Source organism: Xyrauchen texanus, chromosome 42 (genome assembly GCF_025860055.1).
Source record: "Xyrauchen texanus isolate HMW12.3.18 chromosome 42, RBS_HiC_50CHRs, whole genome shotgun sequence".
Classification (NCBI taxonomy): domain Eukaryota; kingdom Metazoa; phylum Chordata; class Actinopteri; order Cypriniformes; family Catostomidae; genus Xyrauchen; species Xyrauchen texanus.
Window position 1 is genome coordinate 3,857,780 of NC_068317.1, and position 26,587 is coordinate 3,884,366.

Here is a 26,587-nt window from a genome sequence, read left to right on the forward strand (position 1 = left end):
AGAACCCGCTGCCATGATGATTGGCTGTTGAAAGTGGTTGTCAGGCCATTAGTAATAGGTTGCTAAGGTGTTCTGAGTGTTTGTAGCAGTTGCTGGGGTGACTTGGGTGGTTGCCATGGTGTTTCTATGCAGTAGCTAAAGTGTTCTGAGTGTTTTTAGCAGTTGCTAAAGTGTTGCTAAGATGTTTTGATTGTTTTAGCTGCTGCTTTAGTGTTTTAGCTGTAGTTAGAGTAATCTGGGTCATTGTAAAGGTATTGCTACGTGGTTGCTAAGTGTTCTGAATGTTTGTAGCAGTTGTTAGGGTGTTCTGAGTGCTTGTCAGGGTGTTGCTATGTATTTACTAAGGCGTTTTGGGTGTTTCTGTCAGTTGCAAAGGTGTTCTGAGTGTTTATGTCAGTTCCTTGGGTGTTAGGAGTGGTTGCCTGGGTGTTGCTAAGATGTTCTGAGTGCTTTCTTTGCAGTTGCTAGGGTATTCCAGGTGGTTGCCATGATGCTTATATGTGGTTGCTAATGTATTCTGAGTGTATGTAGCAATTGTTAGGGTGTTCTGGGTGGTTGTCAGGGTGTTGCTATGCGATTTTTGCAGTTGAGAGTGTGTCCGGGTGGTTGCCAGTGTGTGTCTATGCAGCTGCTAATGTGTTCTGAGTGTATGTAGCAATTGTTGTTCTGGGTGTTTGCCTGGGTGTTGCAATGGAGTTTTTGCAGTTGTTAGGGTGTCCTGGATGGTTACTAATGTGTTTTGAGTGTGTGTAACAATTGTTAGGGCATAATGGGTGGTTGCCAGTGTGTTTTCAGGTGGTAACTAACAACTAAGGTATTCTGAGTGTTTTTTGCAGTTGCTAGGGTGTTCTGGGTGGTAACATTTATGTCTGTAAGACAAACAGTGCAGGAGTAATACTGAGGGTTTGTTCAAATTCCTAATTCTATGTATGAGCTAAAGTATTGTGATGCTTTCCTAAGCAAACACCACTAATAACAAAAACAAAATGAATTACTAGCAAGTGATCATATTTCTCCTCCTTAGATCAGCAGTAAACTGTTTATGGTGTTTGCACAGTGGGTTAAAGTGAGATATTAACATTTGCACAGCCAACAACAATAACAACAAAGGGTTTGTGCAGTATTATGAGCACAAAGCCAACACCAAGTTTAGCAATAATGACTTAAAAGAAAATGCTCAGAGACCATGCAGTTCATCTAACCTGATCTTTATTATACTCACATTTACTTGTTTAACCTTGTAACTGGAGGGAGCAAAACGGTTGCCATTTGTTTCTGAAGGACCACAAGAGGAGATAAGCAAAAAGACTGGGGCAGTTCTGCACGTTTCAAATGTTGTTAACAAAAATCACACTCAGTTATTAGCGATGTAGACGGTCTTGTGTCGCTCAATCAGATCAATGTCTTTCTCCAGCTGCTTCATCTCCAACTCCAGACGCTCCTTCCTGTATTTTTTGGGTGTCGTATCTGTGACAACAGAAAGACCCTGGTACTGATGATGAATATCATCCCAGTTCTTCTTCAGAGTCTGTGAAAAGATTCATTTAGCAGATTATTTTATCCAACGCAACTGGATAATAGTGGAGTAATAAATCAAACACATGCAGGAGACAATTATGCATGAAGGGGTCACAGTTGATTTCTATGAGTTTACCTGCAGGATGTTGAAGCGTTCTTCCTCAGAGAGCTGTTTCATGGCCCCTTCTCTCATGCGCTCCTTCACATAACTGTCATACTCCTCCTGAGCTCTCCTCACCTCCTCTCTGCGCTGGAGCAGATACTCTGGAGTTTGACCATAGTCCTGAGAAACACACCACAACCAGGATGAAATGGCCTATTCAAACTACTGTTGGAATGTACTCAATATGCAACAATAAACACTCCTCCAACCAGTAGCGACATCATTTGCATTATTTATCCTATTTTGGATTATACAGCATTTTGGGCAATGTATTCTGTTGTACACTGAAGACTTTGGCAAAAGTAGTAGGTCATCCTGGTATTCCATGCAGAGAGAAATGAATAGGATAAAAATGCAAACAATGTTTTATACTACAGTTTGCATTGTTTATCATTGCACATTGCATACTGTACTATTTTACATACTATTTAAAAATATAGCTGGCAGCATATACTGCAGAAGATTAATATTCCATTCCGGACATAGACATTTATCCAAATTAAAAAGGATTGTTCACCCAAAGAAGACTTGGAATACAGTGCACAAGTCCTATGGATGTCTTGATATATTTAATCCCGCAATGGAGCTGTTACCTTCTTCTTTATGTATTTTGGGATGAGCCCAGATTTCTCCAGGAGTTGTTTGTCTCCTTTCTTGGTATCAGCACAAACTGGCAGTGGTTTCTTTGGGAGTGCCATGATATTCTCAACAGCGTTGGTTTTAATAAAGTTTTTGTTGGAATGGATACCCATGAGTGGCTTGTCAGTTCTTGCAGGTACTGCTGGTTTACTGTGTAGTTCATCATCTTCATATTTAAATGGTTTCTCTGAAACAATACAAATAAATTAGTCAAAGTTAGTTTTAAAAATAGGACAATTACTTGAGATCTTTATAGCCTTTGCATATTAAATTGCCAAATGTGATTTCAAAACTAAGAACCTCATCTATCACCTAGTTCACATACATTTTGAAAAAGTCCATATTTAATATTAAATTGTCCAGAACTTCTGAAATAAACATTAAAGGCAGGACACATACTCTCAGGGAGTTTGGGTTCCTTGGAGTGCTTCAGCAGATACTTCTGTGGAGACGGCACGTCCACTTTTGCTGATCCCATAGTTTTATTAGAGGCTTTATTCAACTCTTTCTCCAGTTTCACCTGCTCTCTGAACTTTGACATGTACCTGAAAATAAATTAGGTACAAAAACATGTCTGGTCCAAAAAAAGAATATATATATATACACACACACCCACACACACTGACTGTGTATATTGCAAAAAGACCAGTAGATTTTTTTTTGTTTTTGCATTGTGACATTATTTTTATGAAAATTACGTAAATTGAAACACCCACATTCTCATCAATGAATCTGGAATGGATGTACTTTTGAATTTAATTGTAATAATAATAGAATTATCTTAAATTATGGTTCTCATTACATTCTAATTATAATCAGTAGGCTTCTAGTAATTAGTAGCTACTAGTCCAGAGATATTTCTTAATCTTCATAAAACAAAAGGAAATATATATATACACAGTGGAATGCAAAAGTTTAGGCACCCCGATCAAAATGTCTGTTTCTGTGAATAGCTAAGCGAGCAAAAGATGGCCTAATTTCCAAAAGGCATAAGATGACACATTTCTTTAATATTTTACAGTTTCAAAATAACAAAAAAGAAAAGGGCCCAAAGCTAAAATGTGGGCACCCTGCATGGTCAGTACTTAGTAACACCCCATGCAAGTATCACAGCTTGTAAAAGCTTTTTGTAGCCAGCTAAATGTCTTTCAATTCTTGTTTGAGGGATTTTTGCCCATTTCCTTGCAATAGACTTCTAGTTCTGTGAGATTCTTGGGCTGTCTTGCATGCACTGCTCTTCTGACTCTTGGGGTGCCCATTAATCTTTAACTTTATGCCTTCTGAAGATCAGTCCATCTACTACTCACTTAACTATTCACAGCAACAGAAATTTTGACCAGGGGTGCCCAAACTTTTGCATGGCACTGTGTGTATTTCTATCTATATAAATGAAATGCAATGCTTTTTGAGATTCATCAGAACCAGACAATGACAGTGAATTGAGAACAGTTTACAAAACGTCTTTATAAAAGATGATAGAGCTGAACAGATAGGTGATAAATGACAGTGGAGAAAATGATTTATCATACGATCATCTTATTGTGGCCTGTTATCTCATTTGATCACGCAGTTTGATGTTGTACCTGGGAGGTTTCGTGGTTTTCTCCTCTTCTCTGGGAATGAGGTTATAGATGCTCTCTGGAGGATAGATGGTGTCGCCCATGGTGGCTGATACAGAACACAAATTACACAAAATAGCGAGAACGAATCAAACAACAGTTGTTTTCAGGCTGTGTTTTATGAGCAGTGTGAGGGCCGATGAAGTCCGTGCTGTTTGCCATACGTCTCTATGACAACCGCTGTCTAGCAACACAACAGTAAACAGATTACCTCTTATTTTGTTTTACTCTGCACATGGTTTCTTAATGTCAGATGTTAAAATGTATAACTTGAAATTACATTCCAAAAGAAATTAACATCATTGATTTATTATCAGGAAACGTCAGGCCAATGAGAGCCAGAGTTTGAGTTCAGCACGAAAACGGGAAGTGTCCTCGTGCAGTTGCCGTACTGACGCGCTTTGATTACATATGCTGTGAGCACAAGTGTGTTGTCTCGATCTCAACAGAACTATCATATAAACGCTGTGCTTTAGGTGAACCTATCAGTTTCAACTTATAAACTGTTTGCGATCATTCTTTATTTTCTGTGTTACTGTGTAATTACATATGTACAGTAATTACCGAGTTATGCTAGTGAACTACATACATTAACTGTTTAATTATTTTATAGAGCTGCCTGTACTTATATATAGTTATTACTTTAGTTATTAATAATAGCAACAAGTAATATGTGTAACGCGGACAATGTAAAATAAAGTGTTAGCCTTTTTGGAAATATCAATGTATGAATGTTGTACGTGCACCTAAGCTACTGTATAAACACCAACATAAATGCCTAATGTACTTTATATAGACCGACAGATAATTCATGAATTTATTTTTCTCAAAATAGAAAATGTAATATATATATATATATACATATATCAAATGTATCAACACAATACAATAGTATTTATAACCTTATTGTTCATCTACAAGTCACAGCTTATAGTAAAAACAGTTTGAGTTTCCACATTTACTTTCTCAAATTGGGGGAAAATGTTATATATAGATAGATAGATATAAACTGCAAAACATATGTACTTAGTGTTTTATAATACAAACCATCCATATTACAGAACATTGGTTAGGCTGACAGAATAAATGTAATAGATTATAATATTTACATATCTTGAACTTTAGTGCTGCAGCAGTCAAATATACTGATATTGTTTTAATACTGTAAAATATTACTGTTTTCCAGAATCTATGATCTTTTCCCTAAGATGATCCCTTTCAGCAAGTTGTTGGCTAAAGTGGAAAGGCTGAAGACTTGCCTATTATTTGCTCCACTAGGTTCTTCTTCATACTTCACTAAAGCATGGCTATCTAGTAAAATCTCTAAACATCATGAGAGAAACATTCTCCTGATGGGTCCTCCTGGAGCAGGGAAGACCTGTGTGGGGAAGATTGTGGGACACATGTTAGGGATGCCTGTTATTGATATTGATGATGACGTTCTTGAAAAAACATGGAGTATGAGTGTGTCAGAGAAGCTCTTTGAGGTGGGTGGAGAGCGTTTCATTGAAGAAGAAGGTCAAGCAGTCTGCAACTTCACTGCGACAGAAAGTGTCATTTCACTGACTGGCTCCAATCCACTGCATATGGACGCCATGCAGCATCTGAAGCGCTCTGGACTGGTCGTGTATCTGGATGTGGATATAGAGGATATTTTGTTAAGGCTCTCCAGAATGAAGTTGAACAGAATCGTTGGTCAGGACACTGGTGTTTCTATGCGAGAGATATTACAGTACAGGAAACAGTTTTATGAGAAATGGCTGGATGCTCGAGTGCTTTGTGGGACTGGAGACTCTGTTGAGGAAGTGGCCGATAAAGTTCTGAGGACTCTCAGTAGGTATGAGGACTCAGAATCAGAGACGTTTGTCTCAACAAGAAGCCTTGAGTCAAGTAAAAATGATGTTGCAACAAGTGACCCCAAGTTCTTTAGTGATGTTGTTGTAGAGGGTCTTGCACCAGATGGAGGACTTTACGTACCAAAGAAAGGATTTCCCAAACTGGAACCTTCTGTGTGGTTGAGAATCGCCGACTTGCCATATGCTAGCAGAGCTTTGACCATATTGGAAAACTGTATCCATCCAATGGATGTGTCTGCTGTAGATTTGAGTGCAATGGTGCATCGTGCCTATGGGCGAAACTTCGCTAGTCAATCAGTTGTACCTCTTAAACACCTAACCGAGAATCAGTATATTCTTGAACTTTTCCACGGCCCCACTGCGTCTTTCAAAGACCTTGCTCTGCAACTAATGCCACAACTTTTTGCACACTGCCTTCCGCAGATGTGCAACTACCTCATTCTTGTCGCAACATCTGGGGACACCGGAAGCGCAGTGTTGAATGGCTTCAGGAATCTCAAAGACTGTGACCGTGAGAGGATCGGTGTACTTGTGTTCTTTCCAGAGAAGGGCGTGAGCGAAATTCAGAAGCTACAGATGACCGGGTTTCAAGACAGCAATGCCAGGTCTGCCAGCATCTTGTCCGATTTTGATTTCTGCCAGAGGACCATTAAGCGAATGTTTGGGGACTCAAGCTTGACGGGACACATAGCAGTTGAATATGCCACGGTTCTTAGCACGGCAAACTCAATAAACTGGGCTCGACTGCTGCCACAGGTGGTGTACCACTGTTCAGCGTACCTGGACCTGCTTCGAAATCGAGTGCTGAAGTTTGGTGATCCCATTGATGTGTGCATCCCAACTGGAAACTTTGGCAATGCCATGTCAGCCTTGTACGCAAAACAAATGGGAATTCCAATACGGAAGGTGATCTGTGCATCCAATCAAAACTGCGTTGTATCCGACTTTATCGCTAGCGGCAAATACGATCTCAGCGGCAGGAAGTTGCTTGTTTCAAACTCTCCTGCCATAGATATCCTCATGTCTTCGAATCTTGAGAGATTTATCCATTATGTGTCCGATGGGGATGGGGGTCTTGTCAGAGATCTGTTCTTGAATCTAGAAAGAGATCAGTTCTTTAAAGTACCAGAGGATTTACGGCAGAAGATTCATCTGGAAGTTCAAGCAGGTTGGTCCTCAGAGGTCGACTGTTTGCAGGCTATTTGTGAGGTGCATGCAAGAACAGGCTACATTATGGACACTCACACAGCAGTTGGCAAAGTGGTCGCCGACCATTTGCATGACAAAACCTGCCCGCTTGTGATATGCTCCACTGCACACCATGGGAAGTTTGCCCCAGCTGTCTTAAAAGCTCTCCAGTGTCCAGATATCCCACAGGACCCTGTTAAGCAGTTAGAGAAACTCTGCATCATTGGAGGACGAGAACAGATGCATGACGCTCTGCTGAAGTGTTTAAGAAACAGTGGAAATCATCTGCATAAAGTGTGCCCAGCTGATTTTAGTATGCTTGCAGATGAAGTAGAAACTATGATACAAGACTCATTTCTGAAAGTTTAGTGAGATCCGCAATACTGTGAATATCCTATAGATGGAGATGTATGTCAAGAAACTGTTCATCAGTTCATGCAATTCTTTGCACACAGAGGCATGATTGCAGTGTCATATATTTTTACAGTGCAGTTCTGCTAGTGTCACAATGTTCAGATTGAAATACTGTGCAATACAGTTTTATATACATCTTATTATTTCAAGTAGTATGAGAAACAATGCAACAATAAACAATTCAAACAGTTGGATGTTACATTGTTGTAAAATGAACTCATTACTTGCATTTTTAATTCTATGAGTGGCGTCCAGTCTCTGCAATAAAAATGGTTATCAGTCCAATCAAATGAGAATGGAAGTTAATAAAGCACATTACATTGTGGGATATAGTATCCCATGCAATGTGCCTTGAGTATACAGCAGATTTTGGCAAAGAAGGTAATCTGCATATTCATTGCATACATACATTTACATACTATCTACATTATATGAGTGTTTCTTTAACATTGGGTTATTTCATGTCCCAGGGGTTGATTTTTAAATTGATTTTAACAGGGATTTTAACTCCATTATAAAAATATAAATCACATGTTTAAAACTATGATAATCTTAACAAAGAGTGAATTGAATATAAACCATTTCAATATTTGTGTGAAAATTAGAATTTCTCAGAAAATTCGACTGTCCCACAGCTGTGGCGTCATTTCCATCACACCAAAACTTTTGCCCCAATAAACTTTTTCAAAAGTTTGTGTACTTGCTAAACAAGTGGACAAAAGTGTCAGTGAAGAGCATGTTTAAGATTAAATATCAGACAAGTGATGTTTGAAGAAACCAAATTTAATGTAAATATCAGATATGAGAATTAGTTTTTTCCAATCAAGCTTTATTTTTTCAAATTATGCAAAAAGTGAAAATAAAATGTAATTGTGTATATTTAGGATACATAAAATGCTAACTGTGAAATTAACATTAGCAAAACAAAGGAGTCAACTATTTTATTTAAAAATGTTAATTCTCTCATCATTTACTCATCCTCATGCCATCCCAGATGTGTATGAGTTTCTTTCTTCAGCAGAACACAAATGAAGATTTTTAGGAGAAGACAGATCTCTGTCAGGTCTTTATAATAGAAGTAAACTGGTGCCAGCACTTTGACAGTCAAAAAGTCACATTTAGGCAGCATAAAAATAATCCACACGACTCCGGTCGATCAATGAATGTATTCTGAAGCAAATCGATCTGTTTGTGTAAAAAATAAATAGATAATTAAAACATTTTTTAACTTTTTAAAAGCGCTTTCTGCCAGCAGTTGTTGCATCACGTAGCTGTTGCGTGACGTAAGCGCGTCAGCAAGTTCACAGCAAAATTCAGAATCAGCTTTTATTAGGCTTGTTCGAGATGATCTGATTGAAATCACCGGTGATAACCGCGTCGTGCATTCCGGTTAGAAATATGTCTGAGAGTGGTCCGACTTGCTCTGATGTACAGCCCGAAGCCATTTGTTTTGAGAATAATGGCTGGCTGATGTCATGCTGAAGTATGCAAAAAAAACTCTTGCAATATAGAGGCGGCCGTGCCAGGTGGTGCAGTTGCTCTCCCCCGACTGTGCAGACTAAAGGTATGATGGGAAATGATGGGAACTGATGTCACAGCTTAATGCTCATTGGCTTAAACAACCATGATATTTCATTTTCTTCATATTTTTTTTAAATCTCTGATATCATGTTTTATGTGCAAAAATGATATGTGAATATTCCCAACACTCTGACAGTTGCATCTCTGTATGCAGTAGAGGATCCTGGCATAGGTGATATAGGCAGGACCTGGGGTGGCACGACAGGGCACCTGATCTATCAAAGTCGCCCTCCTCCTCGTCACAACCACAAGCAGAAATCTGTAAGTATTCTGCCATTTTTTTTATTCATTGACAATAATTTAATTGTGCAATTTAAGTTCAGTGTATATAATGTACATGATACAAAGTAACGCGTTACTGCAACATGATTACATTTTGCGGTTACGCAGTAATGTAACGCTTTACTTAACTAAAATAAGTAATATTATTACAGTTACATACATGAATAAAATTGTTACTTGGATTACACATTTATTGCATGCACTCTATCACACCACCACGGCATTGAGGACATGTACTGAGGCGACGGCAGATGAGTGAGAGGTGTTACTATGGATGCAGCATTGTGTAGTTGTTTATTCAAATTGAAAACGAAAGTGAAGCGTTTCAAGTTTTCATGCTCTCACCATCAATCTCAGTGAGCTCTGTGTCAGTGTGCTCCCGGCTCTGGCTGGAGGAGAGAGGCACGCAAGGCTGGGCCGGAGACAAATCCTTCTCAAATCTCCACGCTCTACCCCATCCTCACGCGCCTCCCTCGGGTGTCCCTCTGCAGCTGCCAGAAAACAGCGCTCGTTCCCATCTGACAGAGGGATATATCGCTCACAAGGTGGAAACATTGTCTTTATAAGACGTCATTAAGCAAACGGCACTTTTATGTTCTTTATGTACTGTACACAATAAAACACAAACACAATACTATAGCATTAAGGATGCACGAGTGATAAAGGACACTCAGTTCGTCTGAGCACAAGCAGGGAGGAAGAAATAACCACTCGCTGTAAAGTTGTGTAAACACACACATGCTGCACATGTACATGCACAAACAGACATACTGTACATGCAAACATACACACGCATGATGCAACACACAAGCAGACCTGTATATTCACACCAAAAAGAATCAACAAGCATTCAAATATACAATGGTTTACTATCAAACTGTCTGCAAATGGATTTTCAGAAATGTTTTCAGTTCATTAGTATTCTTTTCTGTCTTTCACACCAACACAAGTAAACAAGCTTACTGTACACATACATGCCACAAACAGCTAAGAAGGTTGTAGAGAGTGGAGACACACACACACACACACACACACCAGAAGATACTACAACAGCATATTTGAGATAAGACAGTTAAGTTCAGATCTCTTTAGCCAAGTTGCTGTCTTTGTCATAATTGCTGTAATTTGGTTAATATTTCAGTGAATATTAAAGTACTAAAAGAGCTATTAGTGCCACAACTGTGTTATTTTCACAGGTTTGATTTGTTGCAGAAAGTAACTTCAAATTAAAGTATATAGTAATCTAATTACTTTCCAAATTAAGTAATTAGTAAAGTAATCTATTTTCAATTTTCCAAAAATGTAATTAGTAATCAGTAGTGGATTACTTTTTTTGAAAGTAATTTACCCAACACATCATTTCTATATTCATTGTCTTGTCATACCTAAAAATACTCTCATCGTTTATTCACCCTCATACCATTCCGGAAACATGGCTTGCTTTCTTTTGCAAAATGCAAATGAAGATTTTTAGAAGAATATTTCAGCTCTGTAGGTCCATACAATGCAAGTGAATGTGAACTTTGAAGCTCCAAAAAGCACTTAAATGCAGCATAAAAGTAATCCATAAGACTCCAGTGTTAAATCCATGTCTTTAGAAATGATATGATAGGTGTGGGTGAGAAATAGATTGATAATCCCTTTTTACTTTAAATGTCTGTTTACATTTTCTGATCTGAAAGTGAAACTAAACATGCACATTTAAGATGTGAAAGTGGAGATATAGAGTAAAGAAATTACTTAAATATTGATCTGTATCTCACCCACACATATGATATCACTTCTGAAGACATGGATTAAACCACTGGAGTCTTATGGATTACTTTTATGCTGCCTTTATGTGATTTTTGTAGCTTCATTCATTAACCTGGTCTTTTGTAGCTTTAAGTTCTGGCCAACATTTACTTGCATTGTATGGACCTACAGAGCTGAAATATTCCTCTAAAACCTTCATTTGTGTTCAGCAGAAGAAGGAATGTCATACACATCTGGGATGGCTTGAGTAAATGATGAGAGCATTTTCATTTTTGGGTGAACTATCCTTTTTATATACTTTGTGTTAAACCATAGTTCTGTAAGAAAAGTTGTTAACACAGGTAGGGGTGGGAAGTTAAGGGGGGTGCCACGTCGGATCTTGCATAGGGCACCAAGTAAGCCAGAAGCACCACTGGGTATATGTGATTTTGATCATATTTCTGAAACATACAAGATAAGTGTCTTTATTAAACTAAAAATGGATGGAAAGACACGTCTTAGTGTCGAAATAAAATAACAAGTGCATTGAGTTTCTTTTTCATCATATTTATTTTCATTTTAAAGCAACAGAATTTAAACGATATCCACTTTATCAGCAACAGCACATGAACGTGAATCCCGTGATATCTGCCTTTGATCTCAAAGCAGTCTGATCTAAGAGATGTGAGAATTGTCCGACTTGACAGCACATATTTCACCCCTCCCGACTGCAGCCGTGTTCTCTCGTCTTCTTTCAAGGCGAGCCGTTCTGCATCTCGAACAAGCCTATTTACAACCGAAGAACGAACGTCACACGAGAGTTTGGCCATTTCAAACTACATCAAAGCCCTGGATGGAAGCAACAATTTAAAGTTAAAAACATTTTAATTATCTATTTATTTTTTACACAAACAGATCGATTTGCTTCAGAATACATTCATTGATCGACCGGAGTCGTGTGGATTATTTTTATACTGCCTAAATGTGACTTTTTGACTGTCAAAGTGCTGGCACCAGTTTACTTCTATTATAAAGACCTGACAGAGATCTGTCTTCTCCTAAAAATCTTCATTTGTGTTCTGCTGAAGAAAGAAACTCATACACATCTGGGATGGCATTAGAATAAGTGAATAATGAGAGAATTTTCTTTTTTGGGTAAAGTATTCTTTAAAAATGATATTTCCATCAGCATCATTTCCAGCACAGAAATCTATTAAACACAATACAGAATTTGAGATGTGCTGGAAATGACACAATGGTGGGAATTTCAATGACAAAAATGACATCAAACTGTTATGGATGTACAAACACTGTTGGACATTGTTTGTAGACAAATTAAATAAATGAAAGTGTGAAAATGTTTTAGAAGTCTGTGCTAAAAGTGGCCGAAGTTGAAGAAACAACCATTTCTTGAAACAACGTCTTCGGTTGCCTCCTCTTCTGAGACCGTCAATCCGTGTATCTTATCATGTGGCTCATTGTGCATGACACTGTAGAGACTCACAGCATGTGGAGGCTCATGCTATTCTCTGCGAAAACTTACCACATGCCCCATTGAGAGCGAGAACCACTAATCACGACCAGGAGGAGGTTACCCCATATGACTCGACCCTCCCTAGCAACCGGGATAATTGGGTTGCTTAGGAGACCTGGCTGGAGTCACTCAGCACGTCCTGGATTCAAACTCGTGACTGCAGGGGTGATAGTCAGCATCAATACTCATCGAGATACCCAGACCCCCTAAGTGTTTTATCCCTTAACTTAATTCACTGTTATCAAGCAAGACATTGGGACAGTACCAATGAAGGCTTTCAATTTATTTTGGTTACTTATGGATTTGTCCTTTAGTGAGGATCAAAACAAATGATAACAAAGGTGATGATAAAATAGTTTGTTTTCTGACAGTTGTCACAATATGTCTACTCTTTCCCAGTCATTATATGGTAATCCCATCATACACTTTGTCCCATGTGATTATTTTTCATTGTGCACATTCAGTTCGTTGTAACTGTGACCTCCACCACCCTCTATACAGGAGAACAAAACACCTTCAAATGCTTTATGTACAAGTAACACTCAGATATTCAGAGACTTAAATGATATTTGAGTAACATTTATACATCAAGCAGACAAGACTGAGATCTCACCTACAAAACTACTGGAAATGATATGCAGGTCAATAAAGAACATTCAAGCCGTCAAAAATACTATGCACACGTTTGACCAGTTTTAAAAAATAAAGTTTGTTGCAAATGTTTTTTTTTTAACATGCACTATGAATGCATCAAGACTAAACATGAACATTTCATTCAAACAAAACATATTTCATCCTCCAGAGCTTTAATATGCAAAAGTTACAGCTGATAAACTGTTAATAAACAGTACTGTGCAAAGCACTGAGACAAACACACATAAAAATACCATAAATGACTATAATGACTTAAATAATGAAAATGAGCAAACTGCAATTAGTTGGCCACTCCTGTAATGAGAAACATTTGCACAGTACTGTATTGCTCAAACGTGAAAGGAATAATTCACTTACCCTCATGTTGTTTCATATGACTTAAATTCTTACACAAAACTCCAAAAGAGATGTTAGGACAAATTTAAATGTTGCTTTTTCCATACAATGAAAGTGAATGGGGATGGATGCTGTTGAGCTCCAAAAAAAAACCAAACAAACAAAAAGCACCATATATATATGTATTTTTTACATCTTGTGTGCTATATTCTACGTTTTCTGAAGTGATGAAAAGACTAGAACTTGAGTTTAGATGCAAAAAAACCCCCAAAACTTCTTTCTCAAATCTCATTCATGCATGTGCAAAATTTGATGTCAAGATTTTTTACGTGACATGCAAGAAAAACCAATGCCTAGTGCATTATTGGTGGTAAAACCTGGCTCAACTCATGTTTAATGCATTGTATATATATATATATATATGCACATATTGTACACTGTATGTACATTTAAGTTAATTTAGTTAAATAAATGACTTAATTTTGTTTCTCACACCAAGCAATTGTTTAAAATTCTGAAGATTTGGAATATAAAAGTCATTTGAACTACACTGTTTTTCCTTTTTTGGTGTTTTTAGTCCTGCTTGGAGCAATCCCTGGTCATTATATTCTTTCAATGTATTTAAAGAGCAACATGAAGATTTTTCAGAATACACCCTTTTTTCTCCATGGAAGATCGAAAGTCATACGAGGCTTGAACAACATGAGGGTGAGTGAACTTCATTTTTGTGCAAACTATTCTTTAAACCAACTCATTAATCCTTTATGTACAGATTTTTTGGGCACGTATCAACATGAAATACAAAGTGTCTCTAAACCCTCAAAGGGGTTTTAGTTTAATACTGAGGTAATGTTGAAATTATACATTTTAATTTCATGCTCCATTACTTGATCCTTATAGTGGATGGAAAGCCACTATTAGCGGGATGCCGAGCAAGTTTGTTTTTGTTGGCGGTAAAACAATGCTAGCTCACACATGCACAAAACAAGAGTGTTAAAAACATAATTTACTAATAACAGAGTCATCATAATGCTATCACAGTCAATAATGCATTTTGTTTTTGAATTGAAGTACAGACATGATTTTAGTCAATCAATCGTAAGCCTTGAATGACTCGTGGTATTTATACGGAGGCTCCTCGTACAGTAAAGACTGTTCGCTTCCATAGTAAGGCACAGTGACTAAAACAAGATAGTGTGCTTTTTTCAGTACTGACAGACCAAACACACACTGAGATGTGGTGTCAACAGTCGTTTCAAACTGTCATGGTCTCCGAGAATAATGATAATCATTGCTTCTGCTCCCCTTCTGCTTGATGAAGTTTTCACCATGAATTAACACCATCTAAATACACACTTGAGGCTATAAGATTTCCAAGACTGTGACACGCTTGAACACTGAAAACACCAGACACGAGCACAACTGGACATGAGAAGATCGTTTGAAGCACAAATGACACATTTCCCCGACAACAACCCCCCGCAATTCCCAAAACATCAAATATCTATTTGAATCGAACACCAAATGACCCATTAGTCTCGCTGTTGCAACTCCAGATGTTCTCAGTCTCCTGTGAGTTTCACAGCAATCGGGATTCAAAGCCCATCACCCTCTCATCCGTCAACGTGATGGACAGGCCAGAAACGTCTTCACAACACCCTCAGAAGCTCATAACTGGCCTGCCAGGTTGAGAGGGATGATGTAGCGCCAGCCAAATGCCACGCCGTACTGCACGACTGCAGTCTGAAGAGGGTTGATGGATTGTGAGGAGCACCTGAAGGGGAGTTTCAGAGTCAGCATGCGACACCACGAGGCGTGGAGGGGCCGTTGACTGAACAAACTGAAAACAGGAGGGCTGAAAACTATGAGTTGCATATTATGTGGCAAAAAGAGCTGGCTTTGAACTTGGGCGTCATGGTTGAAGTGGACTAACCCTCCTCTTCGCTCTCCTCCTCCATCGCCTCCTCGAACACAAGCTCCGGGAGCCGGAAACACTCCTCAAAGAAGTTGACCAGCGACTGACTGAGGTGCTGCCGCGTTCCCTCCTTGTGAATGAAGTGACCTTCATCTGGGTAGATCTAATGAAGGACACAATGACATGATTATAAGCTCAATATCATTACTGCTAGTCTAGAACATTGCATTTGTTTGGTCGCTATAAAGATATTTTCCAAACTTGAGGACTTGCACCTACGTCTGGGATATGATTCATGTGGATTCCAGAATATGATTTGCAATAGGTATGAAAGCCACTGGGCATGTTTGCGCAACCTGGTCTTAGAGAATCACATTACTATACCTACATTTCAGCAAAAAGATTTTTACGTGGCTCGTGCAACGGCAGATTATCAGTTCATGAACACTCACTTTTCACCCTGTTCCTCACACAGTACTATTTTAAGACATCTAAACACTTTAAATATATTGTGCATGGCTTGTAAGATGATTTTAACATTTGCATTACTTAACTAACTATATTTACAAGCTTGTTTCAGTGTGATCAAATTGTGCTGTGGCTCAACTGATAGAGTGTTGCACTTGTGGTGTTCTGAAGTCGACAGGTGAGCCGAAAGTGTCATACAAGCACCACAAAATGACATGGTTGCTTCAGCAACTGAGATTTTCATCTCACAATTTATTTTTATGACACTATCGGTTAGGTTACAGTTTAGGGTAGGGAGGGCGGTTTTGTTTATACACATTTATCTTTAAAATATTATACAAATGTAATTAAAGCTATTTGGCCAATTTGGAAAAGTGAACCATATGATATATATCATATGTGGTTTTGGTAGAAAAACATACAAAAAAACACAGCCAGATCTCATGAAAATTCTGTGACTGTAGCGACATTTTTGTAAGATGAACTTGGTTGTTTACAAGTATTGCGGCAGTTCTGAGATGAAATGTCCACTGTGTGGCGCTAAAAGCGAGTTGCTCTTTCGAGTTTTAAATAAAACAAACATACCTCTCTACCCTAAACCTTAAACATAAACCAAACCGATAGTTCAGAAAAAGCAAACGTGAGATGAAAAACATTTGCACGTCATTTTGTGGTGCTTCTTCTATGGTGCGTGCTCTTCAGGACTTGTACCCCACTCATTTAGTGGGGTACAAGTGCAACACTCAATCAGTTGAGCTACTGCACAATATGATCACACTTGAACAAGCTTATAATTGTGGTTGGTTATGTAATGCAAACGTTAAAATGTATCACTTTACAAGTCTCTGTTTACACTCTAGCAGGGGTCGGCAACCTTTGGCACGTGGAGGGGTAATCACTGGCATGCAAGCAATAGCGAGAGAGGAGTATATAAAGTTCCTCGCATCTGCATTCCAACCTACATCTTGATGTAATCCCTTTTCGTGATCAAGCAGCATTTTCTTGAGTAGTATGGGAGGCTAAACAAAAAGTTAAAGTGTGATGAGACTGCACAGAACGTGCAGACCATTCGTGCATCACGAGCCGGTGGCACAGCACACAATTCATTTGTTTGAGTTTGAGCAGATGACACCCAACCATCTGTGTTTCATTTGTTTGTTTTTTGCTTTCAGAACATCACGTGATGCACTGTAAATAAGAAGACACCACCAGGAGATTTTCATCTCAATTCACAAGCTCTTTAAACAACAGTGATGGTCACTCTCATAACTACATAAAACGATTAAAAGAGTAAATATAAACACACATCGTGGAGTTCAGAAATCTGAGTCTAATTGAAAATATAAATTATACCTGGAAATAGAGAGTTAGGATTTTGCGGGCGCGTTTACTCGCACGATTCACCATAAGAGAAGTACTGCCTGAACTGATTGGCTCGTGATGTGTGAATTTGCACGCACTGCACGAGTCTGTTGGGTATACTGGAGACTCGTCACACTTTATTAGTTTAACTTCCCATTCAGCTCATGAAAACACACCGCGTAATCAGAGGAAGGATTACATCAAGATGTAGATTAGCATGCAGGTGTGAGGGACTCCATATACAGTAAATAAAACAGCCTGCTCCTCTCTCGCTGTTGCTTGCGTGCTAGTTATAACAACTTTGAAAAATGTATGACATAAATATTTCACATTTCACACAATTTCATGATCACTAATCAAAAAAAGCAGATCTCATTTTGTACAAATATGCAGGTTTCGTGAAATATGAAGCACTTTCGTGGGCACAGCCACTGGCAAGGAAAATAATCAATGGCGCTCCATGTCAAAAAGGTTGCCGACCCCCGCTATATAGTAAAAGTGTTTAGATGACATAAGATAGCATTGTGTGAGGAACGGGGTTCTAATGAACTCTTTATGAACTGATAATCTGATGATTTACTCGTGATTTGTGTGAAGTGGATAAAAGTCATTGTTGTTGTAGCGCCTCTAAAGTTAATCTCAGCAGGAAACTGCCATGATATGTACAACGAGCCAAGAATAAATCGTTTTGCAGAAATCTATATATACTGCTATAACATGATTCTACGAGGCAGGGTTGAAAAAAATGAGTGAACAACTGGTTTTCTTGCTACAGTGATAAACTGCTGCCATTAAAAGAAGCATTAACCTACTGAAATAATGCAATGTTTGTGTGTGGCAGTCCTAACCCTTCCTAACAGATGATAAATTGAGAACAGCAGCTTGCCAAAGTAACAATCATAGTGTTCCTGATGAAGATCTCCCCTAATCAATTCAGAGTCATTCAATGAACAGCAATTAATAGCAATCTATTATGGTGCAGAAAGCCGAGAGGAAATATAATGGGATTATACAGTGTGTTCTCATGAGAGTGGCCTGTATAATGTTTTAATGAGTGCGTGTCTAATCCCTCTGCTGGCAGAAGCTGCTCAGAGCTCTGGATGTTTAGAGGGGCTCAGTACCCACATCCCCCTGACCTCACACACCTTTAATGAACTATATCTGGATCTTCACACTCAGGGTCTACAGGATGTACAAAGAGGCAGTCTCACAGAGGAATACTGGGTTACTTGTTATCAGAAATATAACTGATGGGTATAATGGGGCAAACTTCCAAACTACTGACAATCCAGGGTCTGGTGGAGGCACCAGCCGAACATAAATCAGAACTTGGCCTGGCTGTAATGTCAATGGGCACTAAGTTACGATGTGCACACAATAAAATATTAGTATGTAGCACCAGTAAACTTCAAAAAAAAGTGGAAGCCTCCAATCCAAAATAACTGTCTAAATAAGAATAACTGTCTGACTTCAATCCTTTAGACATAAAGTATAAACCAATGTTGACAATTTACACTTGTTTACTAGAGAGAAGCCTCCAAATGTGCTCTGGATTTCTGCTGGCTATACGGACAACTACATTTGCATGTTAGATTTCACCAAAAATATAAATGAAAGAAAAGTCTCATTTCTATTAGTTTTTAATTATTGCCCCTGATTCATTTTGGCATACAATTACTGATTATTTATTACTGACATATTAACATATATTAAATATACATAAAAAATAACATTCTTTAAATCTATACATTTCATGATTGTTTAATGCATTTCCAGTTTAGTGTATATAATGAATGGAAATTTGATTTATCAGATGTTGACAGTCTATGATATGCACAGCTGCTCTACACTACTTCTTGATTACAGGGTAGATTTTACGTGAATAACAATGAGGCTGAAAAGACTGGTGCAACCTACCAAAGTTTATTACTTACAACCTAAATCTTGTGTTACGCAGAAAAAGTGCAACCATGTGAGTTACAAACTGCACTCAGTTGCTCACTGGTGCAACCCTACCCAGAAAAAAGAGGGCAGTTGCGTACTTACCTGCAGAGTGTAATTTGCTCTCTCGCTGATTAACCTGGAAATGAATTTGGCTGTGTGCTGAAAGTGGACCTTTTCTATAAAGTAAATGAAAGATGCGTGTTAATTAACAGCAGTATTTAGATTTAAAAGGCACTGTAAGAAGTGAGGAGTGGACCCACCATCTGCGGTAGGATGAATGATTAAAAACTTCTTATCAATGAACTGGGACGCTCTGTATGCGAGGTTGGCCATCTGCAGAAATATTAAAGATCATATTGGAAGTATTGTCTGTAAACTACAAATAGAATATACAGACTGTAAATTGCAGGAGATGTACCTCGTATGCTCTCCGATCAGGCTTGGGAGGACCCAGATATCTCTCTGAGAAAGCTGACGCTGAACACAGGAAATAAAGAACAGTATCTCTCAAAAATGACAATTTTCACTGGTTGAGTTCATTTCTGAGCATTTCCTCTGATAAGAATATCTGCATAGCACAGCCAGTTCACAATACTCTCTAACACACGGAGTGACTTATGAGCATGTTTCTGTGCTGTCTGCACTTTAAGACGTGGCATATTGTTTGTGATGAACACACATGCCATATTATTCATTCTTCTTTTCCTCTTATTGTCTGAGTGCAGGCCCTGCTATCAGAATACTGATGGGATGCACTGTCACATGCACAGACAGGAAGATACAGGAACAGCTGTTGGTTTGGTCTCTCATCCTCAACCCTCAACAGTGGGCATACACACTGCTCTATGTAAACAGACATTAGATGGGAGTTATTATAGCAGTCTAAGCCATTTCACAAATAAACATGATCTGTCATGGTCAAAAGACTTCATGCCCTTCTTCTTTAAAATTCACAATTTTAATGGACCGGCATACATAATAATTTAATGTTTCATATAATTCTAAAAGAAGGGGAAAACATCTCTTTAATTAAGTCAAATAAACAATTTATCAATTAATCTAGTTTAATAAAATATGAAATAATCAAACAATTATTTTTAGTACATGACTCTAACAAGTCATTGGTGGTTGCATCACATCTGATGATTTTTTGCAATGGGGCAAGAATATTAACTGATAACTCCTCAGTTAACATAAATACCATGCAACAAGAACCAGTGTCGTGGACATTGCACATGAAACGTGTTATCAGTAGCACCACATGGGAAAGGTGAACACATTTGAATTGATTCAAAGACTGATAACATGTTACATTGATGTTCCCATTGTTTATGGTTTTCAAAGAGGTTCATTAATTACTAATAAATCATTTACAAATTTAAATTGATATGTGGTTATAAAAAAAAAAACATGCATAAAAGGGTTATTTTCTTGTAATACCTGCCAAATAGGGAGTCATTTTACCTCACATGTTCAATACCTCAAATGCTTAATAGTGCTTTTTAATGGGGCCTGGATAGCTCAGTGAGTATTGATGCTGACTTCTACCCCTGGAGTTGCGAGTTCGAATCCAGGGTGTGCTGAGTGACTCCAGCCAGGTCTCCTAAGCAACCAAATTGGCCCGGTTGCTAGGGAGGGTAGAGTCACATGGTGTAACCTCCTCGTGGTCGTGATTAGTGGTTCTCGCTCTCAATGGGGTGTGTGGTTCGCGGAGAGTAGCATGAGCCTCCACGTGCTGGGAGACTCTGCGGTGTCGTGCATGACGAGCCATGTGATAAGATGTGCGGATTGACTGTCTCAGAACTGAAGGCAACTGAGACTCGTCCTCCACCACCCAGATTGAGGTGAGTAACTGCGCCACCAAGTAGTGGGAATTGGGCACTCCAAATTGGGAGAAAAGGGGATGTTTTTTTTTTTTTACTTATTTAAGAAAAATCTATGAAAATGTGTGTATGTAAATGAATGTATGAAACGTGGACACATATGAAGTATCTAGTAAGGAGTTGCCATCATTAAAAACCTACAAACATAAAGTTCAGATTTGTTTAATAACTTCACTGCCAATGTCTCAACAACGGCCCAGTCTTGCAGGTTCACGCTTTACAACATCAGGAAAATAAGGCCTTTCCTGTCAGAATATGCTACACAACTCCTGGTAATCTTAAGACTGGACTACTGCAATGCCCCATTGGCCGGCCTCCAAGCTAGCACGATTAAGCCACTGCAGATGGTCCAGAATGCTGCAGTCCGTCTGGTCTTCAATCAGCCAAAAAGGGTTCACGTTACTCCACTCTTGATTTCACTCCACTGGCTGCCAGTAGCTGCCCCTATCAAATTCAAGGCTTTGACTATGGCCCTCAGGACAGCCGATGGAACCTCCAGGTCTATGTCCCAACCTGCTCTCTGCTGTCAATTAAGGAGCACCGCCTGATGGTTCCGTCGCAAAGATGCACAAAGTCCATTTCATGATCGTTCACTCTCTGTTCCTCTGTGGTGGAATGAGCTTCCAACCTCCACACAATCTGCTGATACGATCTCAGCTTTCAAGAAACAGCTGAAAACACATCTGTTCCACGAGCACTTCACCAATCCACATTAAATGCACTTAATATTTAACAATAAAAAAGATATGCTTGTCTGTCTCTTTCTTTTGTGCTAGCATCTTTACTACATCAGCCACCGTGAGAACTTGGCAATGCGATACCGCAGATGCTGTTTACTTTTGTATGACAAATTGCTTGATATGTTCCTCATTTTTAAGTTGCTTTGAATAAAATTGTCTACTAAAAAATTACTAAATATAAATGTAAGTAAGTGTGTCAGTTATGTGTGTGAGCAGTCAGACCGGATTGTTGCCTGGGGAGAGAAGCTGTTCTTCAGTCTGGTAGTCTCGGTGTAAATGCTCCTCATCCTCTGACCTGATGGTAGAGGAATGAACATGAAGCCATGTGACGGGTATGTAGGGTCCATCCTGATGGCAATGGCCTTCTTTCTGCACCGTACAAAATAGATGTCCTCTATCATAGGGAGGAGGGTCCCAGTGATGGGCTGTGCAGTTTTAACTATCCGCTGCAGGGCTTTTCTGTCTGTGACAGAACAATTCCCATACAAGACAATGATGAAGTTTGTCAGTACACACTCAATGACACATTTAGAAGTTAAAGAAAATGGGAGTTTTCAGGCCAGCTCTCTTAAAGGGATAGTTTATCCAAAAATAAAAATTCTCTAATCATTTACTCAACTTCCAGTAAATTCTCTCCCATATCCCAGATGTGTATTGCTTTCTTTCATCTTCTAATCTCAAATAAAGTTTTTTGGAAGAATCTTTCAGATATGTATGTCCATACAATGCAGTGAATGGAAACCAGAACTTTGTAGCTCCAAAAAGTGAAGATTTAGAGTAGTGCTTTCGTCGTTAATGTTTTAAAACATGCGATTAATTAAAAAAGTTCAACACGTAAATTTTTCCTAATCGCAATTAACACATTGACCATTAATACAGCATTAACCAGCACTTCTTGGGAGGGCTGAACCTTGGTAATGTGTCCGTCAGTGTAACGCCTCCGGACATTAACACATACAACAGTGCTTCCTTGAAATGATGGAGGTGGAGAGAGGAACTCTTAATGCTATTTGATGTACAAAAGAGCCAAGATAGGACCTATGTAAAGGGCGTTTTATTTACCACAGAGGCAGGTCAAGTCTTAACTATCACCAAAATGCAGAATGTGACATTTTTGTCTGCAAGCGTGGAGTTCAAAGCGGCGTATAACGCTGGCATTGATGCTCTGACCCATATCATGAACGCAGCTTCATGGTTGCTGTAGGAACGTGGATAGCCGCAGGCTACCAGTTGATTAATATAGTGGAGGATGAGAGTTTAAGAGATTTAATGCTCATTGCAATGAATATGCAAACTATGTTTCTTTCAATATGTCAAACTCCCACTTAGACTTTGGGAAACGTTTAATGTTTCTTGAATTGGTGCTATTTTACAGCTATCTTTATCCTATCTTTATACTGCAGAAGGCTTTGTTTGGAAAATGTTAATAAACCATCATATTGTTACATAATGTTTTGCTTTCTTCCCTAAAATGGAAATATATGCTTTTTGATACGAAAATGTCAAACTTCAACATTTTTGAAACCTGCGATTAATCGAGATTAACTATAAAAATAAGATTAATCACATATAAAAAAAATTGTATCTACTGACAGCACTAATTTAGAGTATACAAAAAAGACTTAATATTGATCTGTTTCTCACCCACACCTATTATAACACTTCTGAAGACAAGGATTAAAACACTGGAGTCATATAATTACTTTTATTTTTCCTTAAAGTCATTTTTTGGAACTACAAAGGTCTGATCACCATTCACTTGCATTGTATGGACCTACAGAGCTGAGATATTCTTCTAATAAGTTTCATTTGTGTTTTGCAGAAGAAAGTCATCTGGGATGGCATGAAGCTGTTTTACCAAGGAGGGATGGCATTGTGCCTTCTTCACCAAGGTGGAGGAGTATATGGTCCATGAGAGGTCATCAGAAACATGTACTGTGCGGCCAGGAATTTGATGCTGTGTGTTGTTTCCACAGTCTGAAGTCTGACAGTCTTGTCTTGCTGATGTTAAGTGAGAGATTGATTTTCATGCACCAGCCCTCGAGCTGCCTCACCTCTTAAAACTATTGTAGATCGGGCTGGGCGATATGGCCAAAATGTTTATCATGATAATGTTTTTCATATTGTTCGATATCGATATTTATCACGATATACATTTACACATTGTACTTTCTTTTTATATTTCAAAGTTGACGGAAGAAAATAAGAAAAGATTAATTCTAAACAGTCAAAATAGTCTCTACAAAACTGCACAGGGGGTCCAGAGACGGCCAAAGCAGTGGGGTCTGTGGGATCTTTCACCAATTTTACTGTCTTTTACCACTTATCAATTGAAAATGAATGTTAAAAGATCATCTGTTTGTTCTGAAGCATAGTAACAGAGTCTGAAATATTGAAATATTAAAATGAAATATTTTGTATATTTCTTTAGATTCAGATACCAAAGTATGGGGCATAGAAGCTCTTGTGACTGTGGAATGATGCTGAATGTGGGTTCAGGGGTGTCCCGAGAGAACTTAAAAAAAAAAAAAAAAATGTAAATGTAAAAAACACTTGTATATTTTCATTAAAGTGAGAGACTAGTCTAACAACTAGTAAATTAGATCCATTCCAGACATCTAATTCATTTTCACAAAATTAGAACAGAAATGGATTTGTTTATTATTAAAGGCTCGTAACATGCTGATTAATAAAGATAAATTTAGAAGGGAAAAATGTTTTGGTCTAAAAGGTGCTTTGAAACCACGTTAACTCATGCAGCACTTCATGTCTACACACATGCAGGGAAAAGAGGCGACGCGTGCGGAGCGGTACAGGGTAGAAACGATGCATGTTTGGTGCTAGAGAACAATATTCAAGATTACAGCGCAGAAAGATCAGAGCTGTTGTCCACATCACTGTTGTTCTGTCGTGCTCTTCACTAGAGATGATGAGAGGGCGCAACCGTTGTCATGAAGTCTTGTTAGCAAGGCAGCTAGCTATCCAGTCTGACCCTACGTTACCACTGGCGCATTGTGAGTGAAGCTGAGAGCGTTTTCAATTCATTCCTATGAAAGACAATGAGGATTGCCAGCGGTGCGGAGCGGTGTGAACACCTTTGAGCAGATTTCGTCCGCCCCAGTGGAAACGCAGCCTGAGAAAGCCGAACAGCTTGTGTTTTAGCGACACGCAGTAAATATAGAAAATTCCTCAAAAGCTTATCGTGGATTTTCTTTATCGCAATATATATCTATATGTTTTATCGCCCAGCCCTAATTGTAGATGAGCCCAATTACTGAGGTATCATTCACAACAGTAATGATGTGACTCTTCTTGTGTTTGCTGTCATGGGTAAGAACGGTGTAGAGTAGTGAGCTCAGTATACAGCCTTGTGGAGCACAGGTGTTAATTATGTTGAGAAGTACTGGTATGGTGTTTGACGACATGAGGCCTGTCTAGGACCCAGTTGCAGAATGATGTGTTCAATCCAAGATGAGATTTAGTTTATTGGTAAGTGTCCAGGGGATGATGGTGTTGAATGCTAAACTAAAATCCAGGAAGAGCATTCTGACAGTGGAGTCTTTATTTTCCAGGTGACTAAGTGCAAGATGGATAGTGGTTGCTATGGCATCATCTGTTGAGTGCTTTTGTCTGTAGGTTTACTGATGAGGGTCTAGAGTTGTTGGGATGGTGGCTTTGATGTGTGCCATGACCAGCTGTTCAAAGCACTTCATAGCAATGGAAGTAAGCGCTACAGGGCGGTAGTCATTCAGGCACAACACTGGAGATTTTTTTGGCACTGGAATAATGGTGGTCGACTTCGGACAGAACAGAGGCTTGTTTACATTTACATTCATGCATTTGGCAGAATAATAAGAGCCTTATTACAGGGACAATCCTCCCAGAGCAACCTGGATTTAAGTGCCTTGCTCAAGCTGACACAATGGTGGTGGCTGTGGGGCTCGAACCAGTAACCTTCTGATTAACAGATTACCAGTTATGTGCTTTAGACCACTACACCACCACCACTCTGTTTAAGAACTGTGTTACCGTAATTTCCGGACTATAAGCCGCAACTTTTTTCCCACGCTTTGAACCTCGCGGCTTATACAATGACGCGGCTAATATATGGATTTTTCCCGCTTTCAAATTTTATTAAAAAAAAAAAAAAAAAAACATTCTGTGACGTGCTCAGTTTTTTGCCGGCGTGAAGCTTTCATTAGACCAATGAAATTGCCGAACGGGTTAAGGTCAAAACAACTTTTTTGTTTACTGTTTAGATTAAATCGAAGCGCTCAAACTTCCCATCATTCTGATTACGGTAGTAATTTTGTCACCCTCACCATGGCAAAGACATGGAGAAACGCATATGATGCTGCTTTCAAGTTGAAGGCGATTGATCTGGCTGCTGCACGGGAGCTTGGTCTTAATGAGTCGATGATAAGACGTTGGAAACAGCAGCGTGAGGAATTGACTCAGTGCAAAAAGACAACTAAATCTGCTATTCAACTCCGACACCGAAGGAGATGACTTCAGTGGTTTCAGTGCACAGGACGAGGAAGATAGTGACCAATGACTTTCTTGGTAGGCTACTGTTTCCTGCAAATGTTTTATTACAAGCCGTGTGTGGCAGCGGGGGCGTGGTCAAGCACCCGTCCGGGAGAGAAAAGCTGTAAGGGCGCTTACACCTGCGCTAAATTATGTCTAACACCGGTGTCTAATTTCAAGTGCCCTGCTTCACGTGTCCTTCTTGGGAAAACTGTCACGCGGGCACCAGT

At 38.9% G+C, this 26,587-nt stretch overlaps 3 protein-coding genes across 5 annotated transcripts in view; 1 reads left to right on the forward strand and 2 right to left on the reverse strand.

Annotated features, from left to right (window-relative positions):
• Positions 1 to 1,198: 1,198 nt before the first annotated feature.
• enkur (enkurin, TRPC channel interacting protein) lies at positions 1,199 to 4,231 on the reverse strand. The gene is made up of 5 exons (XM_052114392.1): positions 3,904 to 4,231; positions 2,720 to 2,865; positions 2,275 to 2,507; positions 1,655 to 1,801; positions 1,199 to 1,528 (listed from the first exon to the last, which is right to left on the reverse strand). Exons 1-5 carry the CDS (start codon positions 3,981 to 3,983, stop codon positions 1,355 to 1,357), a joined length of 780 nt encoding a protein of 259 aa, XP_051970352.1. The 5' UTR covers positions 3,984 to 4,231; the 3' UTR covers positions 1,199 to 1,354.
• A 101-nt stretch (positions 4,232 to 4,332) lies between these two features.
• LOC127634727 (threonine synthase-like 1) lies at positions 4,333 to 7,587 on the forward strand. The gene is made up of 2 exons (XM_052114391.1): positions 4,333 to 4,415; positions 5,126 to 7,587. Exon 2 carries the CDS (start codon positions 5,148 to 5,150, stop codon positions 7,350 to 7,352), a length of 2,205 nt encoding a protein of 734 aa, XP_051970351.1. The 5' UTR covers positions 4,333 to 4,415; positions 5,126 to 5,147; the 3' UTR covers positions 7,353 to 7,587.
• A 5,219-nt stretch (positions 7,588 to 12,806) lies between these two features.
• dpp6a (dipeptidyl-peptidase 6a) overlaps positions 12,807 to 26,587 on the reverse strand; it is a 474,464-nt gene continuing 460,683 nt past the window's right edge. For all 3 annotated transcript variants that reach the window (XM_052114879.1, XM_052114878.1, XM_052114877.1), the window contains 4 exons: positions 19,626 to 19,684; positions 19,468 to 19,540; positions 19,310 to 19,383; positions 12,807 to 15,596 (listed from right to left, as the gene is read on the reverse strand). In XM_052114879.1, coding sequence (XP_051970839.1) covers positions 15,447 to 15,596; positions 19,310 to 19,383; positions 19,468 to 19,540; positions 19,626 to 19,684 — 356 coding nt within the window. In that variant the 3' untranslated portion in view covers positions 12,807 to 15,446. The remainder of the gene's footprint in view (positions 15,597 to 19,309; positions 19,384 to 19,467; positions 19,541 to 19,625; positions 19,685 to 26,587) is intronic.